Genomic DNA, 13631 nt, shown 5'->3' on the forward strand with positions numbered 1-13631 from the left:
ATATAAGAGACCTACAAGCGTGTCAACAGATATGATAACAATGGTGACCTCAGATGACATGACCTTTAAGTTTCAAAATGTTCCACCACCCCATTCACAACTTGTCTCAAAATATCAACCATGTCACACCTTGGCAGTGAGATTTAATTGCATTAAATGTCAAAAAATTAACTTTGAACTTGTATGTAACTTCACACACAAAGGTCACCCGGAGGTCAACCAATTGACATTTTTGATCGGTGAGACCTAAATAGAGCATGACTGTAAAAATTCAAACATTTTTTCTTTGCCCATTTTCTCCCCCCATAATACTACTTTTTTAACATTAGCTGACCTTTGGCGACCTTGGATCACATGACCGTTAAGTTTGAAAATATTCCCCTATACCATTTGCAACTTGTCCAAAAAAATCAACCTTGTCACAACTTGGCACTGGGAGTTATTGCATTAAATGTGTGAAAATTAACTTTGACCTCAAATAACTTCGCACACGAAGGTCAAATGGGGGTCAACCCATTGACATTTATGATCAGAAGATACCTTTAACATCTGAAAATAGCATCGAAACTGTAAAAATCCACAAAACACGAAAAGGTCACCAGAGGTCAAATTGAGGTCAAGGGTCACCCAGATGCAGGTTGACAATTGCATTACATTGAAGCAACTCCCAACCCTAACGGACAATTTGTTCTCAAGTTGTCGCAAAAATACTAGTTTTTTATCATTAATTGACCTTTGGTGACCTTGTATCACATGACCGTTAAGTTTGAAAATATTCCCCTATACCATTTGCAACTACTCCAAAAATATCAACCTTGTCACACCTTGGAACTGGGAGTTATTGCATTAAATGTCTTAAAATTAACTTTGACCTCAAATAACTTCGCACACGAAGGTCACACAGGGGTCAACCTATTGACATTTATGATCAGAAGGTACCTTTAACATCTGAAAATAGCATCGAAACTGTAAAAAATCCACAAAACACGAAAAGGTCACCAGAGGTCAAACTGAGGTCAAGGGTCACCCAGATGCGGGTCGACAATTGGATTTCATTGAAGCAACTCCCAACTCTAACGGACAATTTGTTCTCAAGTTATCGCAAAAATACTAGTTTTTTATCATTAATTGACCTTTGGTGACCTTGTATCACATGACCGTTAAGTTTGAAAATATTCCCCTATACCATTTGCAACTTGTCCAAAAATATCAACCATGTCACACCTTGGAACTGGGAGTTGTTGCATTAAATGTCTGAAAATTAACTTTGACCTCGTATAACTTCGCACACGAAGGTCACACGGGTGTCAAGCAATTGACATTTTTGATCGGAAGGTACCTTTGATATCCAAATCTAGCATCAAAACCAAACATTTTCTTTTTTGCTCGTTTCCTCCCAAAATAAGCACATTTTTTCTAATGTGACCTTTGACCTTTTGACCTTGGTTTCAGATGTAGTTTAATCTCCTGATTCCAAAAAACAAAACGAAAAGTCTGTACAACCATCCTAACTCCGACCGAAAAACTTTGACCCCATATAACTTCGCACATAAAGGTCACACGGGGTCAACCCATTGACATTTATGATCAGAAGGTACCTTTGACATCTGAAAATAGCATCGAAACTGTAAAAATCCCAAAAACACGAAAAGGTCACCAGAGGTCAAATTGAGGTCAAGGGTCACCCAGATGCGGGTCAACAATTGGATTACATTGAGGCAACTCCCAACCCTAACAGACATTTCGTTCTCAAGATATTGCAAAAATACTTTTATCATTAATTGACCTTTGGTGACCTCGGATCACATGACCGTTAAGTTTGAAAATGCTCCCCTAACCAGTTCACAACTTGTCCCAAAATATCAATCTTGTCGCACATTGGCACTGGGAGTTATTGCAGTTTTAATATTTTCGGTTTTTGGACCATAACTGACCTTTGGTGACCTTCGTGGGCACCAAAAACAATAGGGCACACCTTCTCCATATGGCGGATCTATAGTCCAAGTTTGGCCTCAATCCAACATTCCCTTATTGAGATAGAGCGTACCCAAGCAAGTGTCACAGATGCACACACACACACACACACACACACATACACACATACACACACACATACGCCAACCTGACAGCATAGGTTCCTTTTGCTAAAGCAAGGAACCAAAAAAACTCTTCAATTGCATAATAATTATCATTTAATATATAGTGACTCTACTAATGATAGTTTCTTGCCCTTTTCGTTTTTCCTCCCGTTCCCAATCGCTACCCAGATGCAAACAATAAATTAATTGACAGCTGTATTGTTGCTCTACAATAATGGCTAACGATGATAACATCACTCTAGAGTAACTGTATGCATGATCTTAACAGCTTCCTGATCTTGGTAACCATGGAATATGTTAAAATTATTCAAATCAACATATTCAACTCTATTGGTTGTAAAATAGCTTCTTCTTCTTATGAAAGTTAATCTTTACATTTTGCTTTTTTCTTTTGTACTCAGACTAGACATTGGTCTTTGTATGCAGAAGCAAGTGTGATGGTAATCAATTTTTTTTAAAAGAGCTTTGTCTTCTAGTTTACATTGCCTTTGTTTTATTATTGTATGCTTTAATTTTATTATATCTTATTGACAACTTTCAAAGCTTGAAATTTTAAACAGCTCCTCTGAGTTCAATCCCCAGTTACTGCCAACCACAAAATTAGCTATTTTTATCTTTTTTGGGAGGGGGGGGGAATTAGATATCTTTATCTTTTTTGGGGGGAGGGGGGCAAAATTATCTATTATAAAATTATCAAACCAATTTGATTGCAACGACTTTCTAAACAGCAAATTTTCACTGAACTAGTTGAAATTCTCATGCACAATGTTAATGTATTTACTATTTAAATATTTCCCATGTGACATAAATTTTGCTGCCAATGTGCTTCATTCCTTACTTATTGGGAATTGGCATCCCAGAGCATTAAAAAGTAAACATAATAAATACAAAACACTTGTAACTAGCTTTTTAGTTCATTTTGTGCAGTTCATACAATGTAATTTGACACCAAAATCCCATAGCGAGGTGGTTTACATTACAAGCTTGGCTAGTGTGAAGAATAATAATGATGTAAAGTCTTTCAAATTTTCCTAACTTTTGATGCTTAGACGTGATTAATACCAATTAATTTGAAATATTATCTGGATGATGAAATGTTGAACAATTCATCACTTGCTGATTTATGTTGGTGAATATTAAATCAAGGTGGGCATCTTAGATTGATTAAAAGTCGCATTTTAAGTCACATTTTGGAAAGTTGTTTAATACTGTCTACTAGATCAACTACAAAACGACGGGAAATTCCCCATCGACATACAGTATTTCCCTGTCATAGAAAAGCTTTTAAGAAGAATATTTTATGAGGGTAATATTTTATAAGGGTAATATTTTTAAAGAGTCATATTTTAAAAGAGTCATATTTTAAAAGAGTTTTTGAAAGAGTAATGCTTTAAAACAGTAATATTTTGGAAGGGATAGACGTACTAAAAGTGTAATAGTAAATTAAAAAGTATCATCAAGGAAACCCCTGAGTATGGTAACATCTCCAAAAGAAACGTTGCAGCAGCTGCAAAAACCTGCTCAGTGTGTAGGAATTCACATCAAAGACCTACCAGTGCCTATTATGTGGAAATGTAGAGCACAATAGATAAGATCCCACACAGCCTGGCTGCTTGATGCTGCAGCCCCCCCCCCCCCCACCCACCCCCTCCCGATCCTCCTTTTGAAATGGTGCCTGGTAATAACAAAAATTGCTTATTTTGTTTTATTGTTTGTTCTGAGATGAAAAATTATGACTATTTTCAATTTAATCTCCAAACTGAACTGTCTGTTTTATTCATTTTGTCATGTGGTATACAGGTAAAGAGTGAGCGGTGAACATTATATGCCATGGGATACCAAACGAGATGTAAAAAAATTGCTCTTAACATAGACAAGACTCACAAAGTTATGCCTAAAGCTGGACATTACTAAAGCTTTAACATTCCTTATCTGAGACCCCTCTATGGAAGTTTAATTGTTTTGAGGATTAGCAGATATGGTACTGTAGTAGGCTTTAGTGCATGACTAGCTGTTGTCATGGTGATTTCAGTCGTGTGATTGTCTGGGTTATTCTGCCAGGATTGTCAGCCAAATTGAATTATTCACAATAATGATGTTGATTGATTCCAGACTTTATTAATATGGTGGTGATTAACATAGATTTGCTCTAATACTAAAAATAAATTGGCTCTAATTAATAGGCTCTAATGAATATGAAATTGCGGTATGAGTAAAATCAATTTGCTCAATTCTTATCTCGGAAATAATCTTCTTTTAATTAGTAAAAAAGTGTTGTGGAACCAACAAACTATATGCAGGGATATAGTGCAGCGCCAAAAAAAAACCGGAAAAATATTCGGAGACCCCGGGTGAATGCCGTCCTAACACATCCTACTCCTAGCTCTGACTACTTAAACACTATCGTTATGTTAGGCTAGCTCAAAAGTATTAGCGCTAAAACATCCTACTCCTAGTTCTGACTACTTACACACTATTGTTATGTTAGGCTAGCTCAAAGTTACGAATACGTCACAGCGAACTCCGGAATAAAAAACAGTCTCACATTCGAATGTGATCACGAATATCCACTATCATATGCGAATCTCGTAGATTTCCGCTGCTCACAAATATCACAAGCGTTAATTCCCAAACTTATGTCGAGCACCAGCAGTTAAGAAGATGTGAATTAGGCAAGGTTTTTTCAACGACAGAAATGAGCTATAGCGATTTGAAGTTCGCACATACGCAACGATGTTCACATGGCACAATGTTGTACAGTGCAATGCGATGTGTAACAGAAAATGGTATTTTGGTTGATCCATGAGTGAAAATTGAAGTTAGCTTGCTGCAACGGGCCAGGCATTTTTGCCGCGTTGTGTCTTTGATATTCGTACAATTTTGTGGAAACTTTAATGGAATTTTAAGAAAACCGGATTTCCGTAAAAATACAGAAGACTTACATCCCTGTATATGAGAGCTATTATTTTCAGCTGACCTTGGTAAGATAACATGTGTGTACACACACGTCCATGGTTTAACCACAAACTAGTCTGGTAATTCTTAGATCCATATAACACACAGATCTGTTTGCTGGGTATTGCATTTTGTACACATGTGCCTGCTCACTACATGCAGAACACTAGAGCTAAGTGTATGTCAAGGTCTTTTATCCCCTGTATGTTGACAAGAGTCCCCCAAAACTAACTGTTTTGATCAGGGTTTGGTCATTTGCTGCCACCTACCGTAGTACCTCCCTAGTACTACTCAAACACAACATTGATAAGTGTCTCAAACTCTAAAGACGGCTTAACAGGATTCTGTCGTCACTAAACGAAGGGTAAGTGTGGTACTGTAAGTACTGTTATTATTTACCTGTTGCTTTGTTGCTCTCTTGCTTTTTTCTTTTTCTTTTTAAATTTTGATTGCAGAGACAATCTTTGCAGCGAGATTATTGAATATGAATCAAACCCGGCAAACTTCAAATATTATATGACATACTTGGTAAGAAACATGCCTAGTAAACTTAAAGAAATTTGAATGTACAGTAATGATTGGGACTTTGGATTTATTATATACTGTGTGTACAGCAACTGGTTCTCATTAAATGTTTTCAAGAACAGCCAGGAAATTCAGATAACCATACAAAAATTCCTGATGCAAAGTGGAAGGGGTGGTGGGGAGGGGGGAGGATGTAAAAGGTTCTGACCGAAGGACACCCATATTAACGAGAATATCAACACAAGTAGGAAATGAGATTTCAGGAGTACATCCTTGATTTGCTTCTAGCATGTCAGTTGGTAACTGCACCAAGTACTTTACAAATATAGAAACTATTTATTGTTATCAAGGTCAGTATCTGAGAATAAACTGTAGAAACAGAGACTGCAAGGTTTACTAATTAGTGTAGAAATAAACAATTTGAAATCAAAACTTCAAAAGGAGGCACAGATTTAAGAGGGGTGGGGGGCCATGTGTCTCCATAAGGAATTCATTAGACAAGGGATAAAATCCCCGTACACATGATTATTTGCTACGTAAGCTTGGAGAGGTTTGCTCTGGGAATTATTAAAATGTGAACAAGTACCTTACTGATGATGAACTGGCATATGATATACCAGCAGAGTAACCAAACTCGCATCATGTAGAATTAAACAATCTGACTATATAGGCACAAGAGCCAGTCATGTATTTAAACAGAAAAATATAATGGTATGTGGCTCTACATACAAAGGGCAATTTGGAATAAACACATTTTGATGGTAAAAGAGACTTTGGAATATGTACCTTACTGAGAAGCAATGAATCCCAAACCCACATCTTCAATACATCAAATGTGCAATTTCAACTGTACTGTAGGTACAAAGTGAAAGTCAGGCTGGAGTAAACTAGGCAATAGCTTGTAGCAAGTCAGCTTGAAACACACAGCACTCATGATGTTTATAATCAGGTGCCGATCTAAGGGATGGCGGGGGGGGAGAGAGGAAGGGGAGAGGGTATTGAAAGAATTAAAAGCAGTTTTTTAGTAGAATCTAATGAGTACGCTACACGACCAAACTTCTGGCTTAAATATGCATCAGAATGCACCATTTTCAGGTCTAGTTTAAATTTCTTCCAGGTGAAGACCCCCTACTTTAGAATTGCCTGTATTTGACAATGGGTTGTAATCAGTGTTGCCTCTTAGCAGTGTGCTCTATTTGCAACCAAACAAATTCAAATGCACAGAGATAAGCCTGACACTGCAAACTATTCATTTTTATCTTGTCTGTACAGCTATAATTTTTGTCTACCAATGCTTTTGACAGTCAAAAGTATTGTTGTGAATATTTAAGTGATTCGTGGTACATTTCGTTGTGTTTGTGTCTTCATTGTGAATTTGTGTAGAACTGACTCAACAGTTGTTTTAAAATATCAGTATTGAACCACTTGCACCTGCAGACAATTTTATCCTGTCTTGAGGCTTAGGCCCACCTGGTCCAAATATCGCTGACCCATCGTCTATTTTCCTTGACCCAAGGAAAGGAGGGTTACAGCCCCAACCCTGAAAATAAGTCACAATATCCAAAACATATCATTAAACAAGTAAAAACTCCACCAGGACCATGATTAGGATTCCATGCAACAGAATGGTCTTCAAACCTACCTAGAACAAACACTGCCAATTTAGCAGGTTTTTGTAACTTCTTGCAAACAGAGATGAAGATGTTGTAAACCCTGTCAACAAGGGAGCCTCTTTCTTTTGTTCGGCTCCCCTAAAAATGTGTAAAACACAGACGGCTTGTAGTTTCAATTAAATTAGTACTACTGTGAGAGGGTATAACATGAAATTGATATTGTTTTACCTCCTACCTGACGTACTAATAATTGTGGAGTCAATTTGACTATCACTTTTAGGGGCACCCAAATTCCCCCCCCCCCCTTGCAACCAAAACAAAATCAAAACTATCCATTACAAAGGAGAATGGTTTTACAAAACTCAACCAGGGAGCTTTGTCTCTCAAGTAGGGCAGGAGACTTAACTGGTCCTGCAACATGGATGGACCAAGTTTATAGACCCTAATGGTACAGAAATCCCTGTCAGCTGGAGACAGCATCGCTGACTCTGAGAGAAAGCTATAGCAGTTCCTTAGTACAATTAACAGCTCACCTTGCTGGCACAGTCAAAGCCTATCTTCAGATGAGCCAATAGCTGGAGAACTCTTTGTTCGGAGTTACACTTGACGGCGTAGAACGGTTCTACGTTCGGCAGAAGCTCTCTCCATGTTCTAAACTTCTCTACGATGTTACCAAGATCAACGACGAAGAACGGATCATCAATGTCCTGTAATAACATTAAAAAACAGACAAAATCTGTAAAGATGGGTTCGGTGAGTAAAACAAAATTTAATTAATCTCAAACTGCCAGAACTTACTCAGGTATCGACAAAATAAAATGTACAACTTTAGTCTTTGGAAAGTTTTGTTCTATAGATGGATATTCAATATTTAAGGATGACTAGAAATCATTCAAATTTCTGTTTTTGCACTTGTACATTATTTGCCCATTTTGCATAGCATTTTATTACACAATACCGGATAAACTATTCCTGTGATATAGTTAATAAAAGTTCCATTCCCTCCTTGCCACAATATATCAACCATAGAAAGAAATCAAACAGACTGCTTCACAAGGACTCACCTCTCTTGCAGACTGTTCATTGGCAAAGTCCTGTACAATTGTTGGAGTGGTCAACCCATCCGGGATAAAACGAGTATCGCTGTTGTGCCTGGTCGTCATTTGGATTACAGTTTAATCAATCTACTTTGGTCTTCTTTGAATGTCACCCAACAAAGGGTCTCTGTTCTGATTCGGTGTGTGTATCTTCTGCTAGAAATTACTCATTGGAAGACACCTATGATGATGGTCAAAGAAATCTGATGGGGGGCAAAAAAAGAATAGTCTTACAACAACAAGGAAACGATCAAATATAGCTCAGGAATATTATAAAACGGCAATGGAGGCTTCAGTTCATTGCTCCTTCATTTACGATGTAGCATCTCAATCTTCACACAAAAACAGTGACAAAAATAGTAGCAAGATATTAGCATTAACATTTAACTTGTTTACAACAAATCTATATTTTGGCATAATTGCAGAATACATTGAAACAACTATTTCAACATTGAGTTTCAAAGTCTACTGCACTGCACATACACAATGTTAATTGTGTTCTCCTCAAATAGCTCCCCACTTTGAATCCGCAGAGCCACTCTGAGGTAGACAAGTTGGACTATTTTGGAAATTTTTACAGTGAAGTTTTACTTTTTGTAAGGGTAGCACAGGCATTGTGGGGCATTTGCAAGTATTCCATAATATTTTATTCATATTACCATGTAAAAAGAATACATGCTCCTGGCTTTAAGTACTTTTTTATCTATCTTTGTTGCTAATTTCAAAGTGACTTAATGTTAGTCCTTGCATTGAAAATTGCTTGCCATTTAGGTTGATAGAGAGATCTTGTAAAGTTAGCTAAAAAGATGACAATTCAAGAGATATACTTACATGGTTTTTAGAAACTGTGCACCTTGTTTAGCAAATATCAGCTGGGATCCCAACCAGATTCACAGAAAACCATCAGCTGGTCGCTGTTTTGGATTCCCTCAAGCTCCTCAGTCCAGTATTTGTTGTGTTGTCCTCCCTAGCAGAAGAAATAGTCACATGAACAGTACAATCACATACAGGGACCACATAGTAACATGCAATGACTGATTGTACAACTTAACTGATGAAGATTACTCATGATACACTTAATAACTGAAATTCTACATAGAAATATCACTGTCAGCCTTAAGAGGGCTGCAAAAACTCTTGAGCCTAGGCTAGTAGTAATGGTCATATTTAAACTTACTGGTAGTCATGCTACAATTACAAAGATGCCAACCCTTCCTCACATCACCTCCCCTTCAACTCCCTATTAATTAAAATGTGTTAACTTCTTCAAGCATATTACTTATAGCCTAATCAAATCCTCTGATCTAGTAGTCATATTAGGCTAGGGCCTACTCCATTTCCAATGATTTCTTTTTAAGTTTCTTTAGAAGTTTTGTCAACATTTACAGTCTGTAGGCCTAGGCTAAGTTCAATGGATGCATGTTGACTGTTTACAACTGGAAATAGCATTGGCCTTATATGGAATCTGTATTCATAAGCCTAAGAAAAACACTAATTGCAATGATTTTTGGATGTTTGCTTCTAATTATTCATGCAGTTTAGCAGTGGGGAGGATTTGACCATGGTGTACAACTACAGGAATGTATGGGTATAAATTTTCTTTGAATTGCGTGGAAGGATTGGTACACCATCTTCAAAATGTGACGGTTGGCTGGATAAACTGAATTGTAGTTAAGACAAGATTGGGGGAATTGGTACACAGTCTTTAATGAACAGGTTGATTGAATTGTTTTAATTGTAAGTTCGTAAGAGTCAATACACTGTCTCCAAATATTAATTTTATGATTGATAGTTGGTTGAATATATCAATTCTGATTGTCGATTTAAATGACCGATTTGTGGAGTTTGCGGTCCTAGGTAGAGTGTAGGTAGAATATACAGTTCACCCACAATGATGCACATGCTCTTTCCGCCATACACAATGCTTAACCGCTATGGCGGTAACATGGCACCTTTTCTATGGGGTAAGAGCACCTTTTCTATGGCGGAAAGTACCGACAGCGGAATGACACGGCCACCAGCCTAACTTAGGTCCAGTCTATGCAACAGATGTCTTGTACGTTAGGCTATGGACACAGAAGCAAAATAATTCTTACCTGTACAGAAGGTTCAGCCAGGATAATTCGTCTTTGCAAAGGGAAAATAATGTTGACCCTTAGGAGTGACATATACGCAGCTTCAAAATTGACATCTGGGAGAAAAAGTCAACTTTTTATGAGATAAAACTAGCCTAGGTTTATGGAACAAACTGCTTCTTCAGTGTAACGCCAGATATTTAATAGTAATGCAGTAACAGTTTAATATTATTAGGCCAACGTTCGAACTTCGACGTGTGCAAGCGTTGACTAACCACGCCGGATTGACCACGTGAAGACTGTGTACTAGGTTGCTAATGTTACTATGCATTTGATACGCCAGGTTCTATACTAATCGGGCTGAAGTTGGCGAACAATAACAGCGACCAATAGCATCTATACTACTATATACATAGCAACTTATTGTGACCATTTCGATATGGTAATGAAAGGCTCAAAACTGCAAGACCGGAACAAATTGGCGAAGGCTCTGCATAAAACAAGAATTCCGTGGGTAAATCATCTCCTAAAGTTCCAAACTATACATATGAAGACCGTAGTTAACATATTCATGAAGATTTCTTTGTAAAGTAGACTTGGAAAGACACCCCCCCCCTAAGATCATCAGTAGTGCCATAAAATATGCTAGAAGTCATATAAAAGTCACCAATGTTCAATTTTCAACAAGCTAACCGGCTTCACAGGCATATTGAAAGTATTTAATTGTCTAATTTCTAATATTTAATTATAAATGGCTGGGACTTTTATTTCAAGGATCAGAGCCTCTAGAAAAGTGCGGTACCTTCTGTATAAGCTTGCTGATATTTGGGGCCAGTACGGGTGACCTTGCAACAATACTACTTCTAGAAGTACTACTTTTAAAATGTTGTTGTTGTTTATATAGCAGAATGAAAACGATGCAGAAGGTATCTGTCATTTTCCGATAATGGGGATGAGGAGGGTGGTGTTGCCTCCTTGCAATTTTCAAAGCCGTAATTGTCACGCTGGAGTGGCGCCGCAATTGAACACCACTGGACATGTACCCGATAAACCTGCTCCCTCTCCCTCCTCTCCATCTCAAACCTCTCTCCGGGGATCTCTGGGTTATTAGACTTTTACTTTTGTCGGAACGACTGTTTCCATAGTATGTGAAGAACCTGGTTTGTAAGGTCATTTAGCAACAATTCCTCAGTATGATGATCTTTTGAAAGATCACAGAACGGGGACATCAGGATTAACGAATCCTGCGATCTATATCAACTGAAAATCTCGGTATTTTTGACTGAGACACACAATACTATCTCGACTTTGTCCCTGAATAGAAAATTATACTAACTCTACGTAGGGTATCATAGCACAAAACCTGCCCAAGGTGGGCATCGGTTTTGTATTAAATGTATTGGTAGTACAAAATTCAATTTATTTGTTCGTGTTTTATTGGTTCAGGTGTTGTTAACTTGTAGTTGCCCCACATTCATCCTGACATAGGGTGGCCGACAGCGGCCCTATCGAACCCACAGCCGCTCGGCTAGTTACAACCTTGTTGGGGGCGCTACACTATGAACCAGAGGTTCTAAAGGATTTTTCTGCTTTGTGACGAGAGAAAAAATATGAAACTTCATTGGGGTTAAAAAGAATAAAAATCTCACTACACATATAGATTAAGTGATATACCGGTAGGTAAGTATACCATTTAAGTTAGCCCTAAAACCACATCATGTGAACGAATACCAAAGTTTGGCCTAGTACAAGATTCACGCTGTAATATGCATGTTTAATTGTTTAACGACTCCTGACTCCTATTACTATTATTAGCTCAAAAGGAGATGACGATGAAAACTTAACCGGAACCATTGGCGACACGTAGTTTGTCAAGGGCGATGGACTTCCAACGATTAACACACAACGTGAGTTCAATGTTACATGTAGCTAGTGCAATAAACAAGATCCAGTTAGAACCAGTTTACTAACCCAGTGTAACTGTAAACTGGATAACTATATTGTATACAACTCATAAAATAGAGTTTAAACCGGTTTCGGGCGGTAACATGCGTTATTACTATTATTATTATTTTTTTATTGTGGTGGGCTGCTGTTTCAACCCTTCCGCTACTTGGATTGACCCGCGGTTCAAATGTTGATATTGATAACCCCCCCCCCCCCCTGGTCGATATAAATCCAACAAAATGTCTCATGCAGGACAGCTTCCCGGAAGCATATTTTTGCGGTGTCTACCATTTTTATTGCTGAGGGGAGGGGGGAGAGGGGTGGATGTGATGGTACCAAATATGAGGCACATCTAATTTTAGAACATTTTAGCCCTTCAAAGAGTGTACATTTTATTATTGATGAGTAAGTATAGACCTATAGTTGTTAAGAGGCCAGTGATAGTTAGGCCTATCATCATTCTTTGTTGAACGGTATATATGAAATAAACTACCAATGGTCTAAAAAATCGGTAGATTAAAGATAATTTAAAGCTTCAAGTTTTAGCTTATTTATATCTAGGTAAAAACATGAAGAATGAGAGTTGGCAAATGGGTTGGGGAGTATTGTCTTAATTCCTTCCAAGTATTCTAGTTCAAAATCTGAAACGCGTCATGATGGGTTATAGTATATTAATGGTATATATGTTAGCCTAAGCCATCAGGGTGATCAAATGGTTGAGAGGACATATCCAATTGAAAAGTTCTACCAATGTTCTTTACAGTGAACTTGGAGATTTTTTGGACAATGGTGAAGTTTGAGTTATTAATTGTGGCACCGCAAATGTGGTCCAAAAGTACTGATGCAAAATTAATATTCTGCAGACAATTAATTCTATAATCCAAAGTAACTATTTTTTTTTTTGCTTAATTTTTTCTTCAAATTTACCGATATCTAATGCTTCTCAGCCCAAACCTTTTAATATAGTAAGCATACTCCTAAAGCTGTTATTGAAATGATTATCTAAATATTTTCAGACTGCCAAATATTTGCCTTAACCTATATACATGGGCTATATATTACGATAATTTACAGTCTTAGAGCCTTGCTAATTAAACGCAGTCTCAAACATTCCACCGATGTGGAATGAGAAGCTTTAGTGCGGAACCCGCATAATTATAAGAATAAATTTATTTTATAAATTCGTTAATATGTTACGGGAAATGGAAACATTATGTTGACAGAGAGAACACTGGTGACTTTAACATACAATGTGGTAACCATTGTCAACCGGCATGAATGTAAACTTCTTTGGGGACCAGGCAAACTTATGTTGTGATG

The 13631-nt window shown here is 37.5% G+C and overlaps 1 protein-coding gene across 1 annotated transcript in view; it reads right to left on the bottom strand.

Moving 5' to 3' along the window:
• The window catches only part of LOC139974445 (ornithine decarboxylase-like), a 77634-nt gene extending 66938 nt beyond the window's left edge, over window positions 1-10696 (bottom strand). Inside the window, exons 1-4 of the mRNA XM_071981609.1 lie at window positions 10386-10696; window positions 9121-9256; window positions 8257-8492; window positions 7726-7899 (exon numbers count right to left, since the gene is read on the bottom strand). Of these exons, the coding sequence (XP_071837710.1) occupies window positions 7726-7899; window positions 8257-8355 (273 nt within the window). The 5' untranslated portion in view covers window positions 8356-8492; window positions 9121-9256; window positions 10386-10696. The remainder of the gene's footprint in view (window positions 1-7725; window positions 7900-8256; window positions 8493-9120; window positions 9257-10385) is intronic.
• Between the last annotated feature and the right edge of the window lie 2935 nt (window positions 10697-13631).

This window comes from Apostichopus japonicus, chromosome 9 (genome assembly GCF_037975245.1).
Source record: "Apostichopus japonicus isolate 1M-3 chromosome 9, ASM3797524v1, whole genome shotgun sequence".
Lineage (NCBI taxonomy): Eukaryota > Metazoa > Echinodermata > Holothuroidea > Aspidochirotida > Stichopodidae > Apostichopus > Apostichopus japonicus.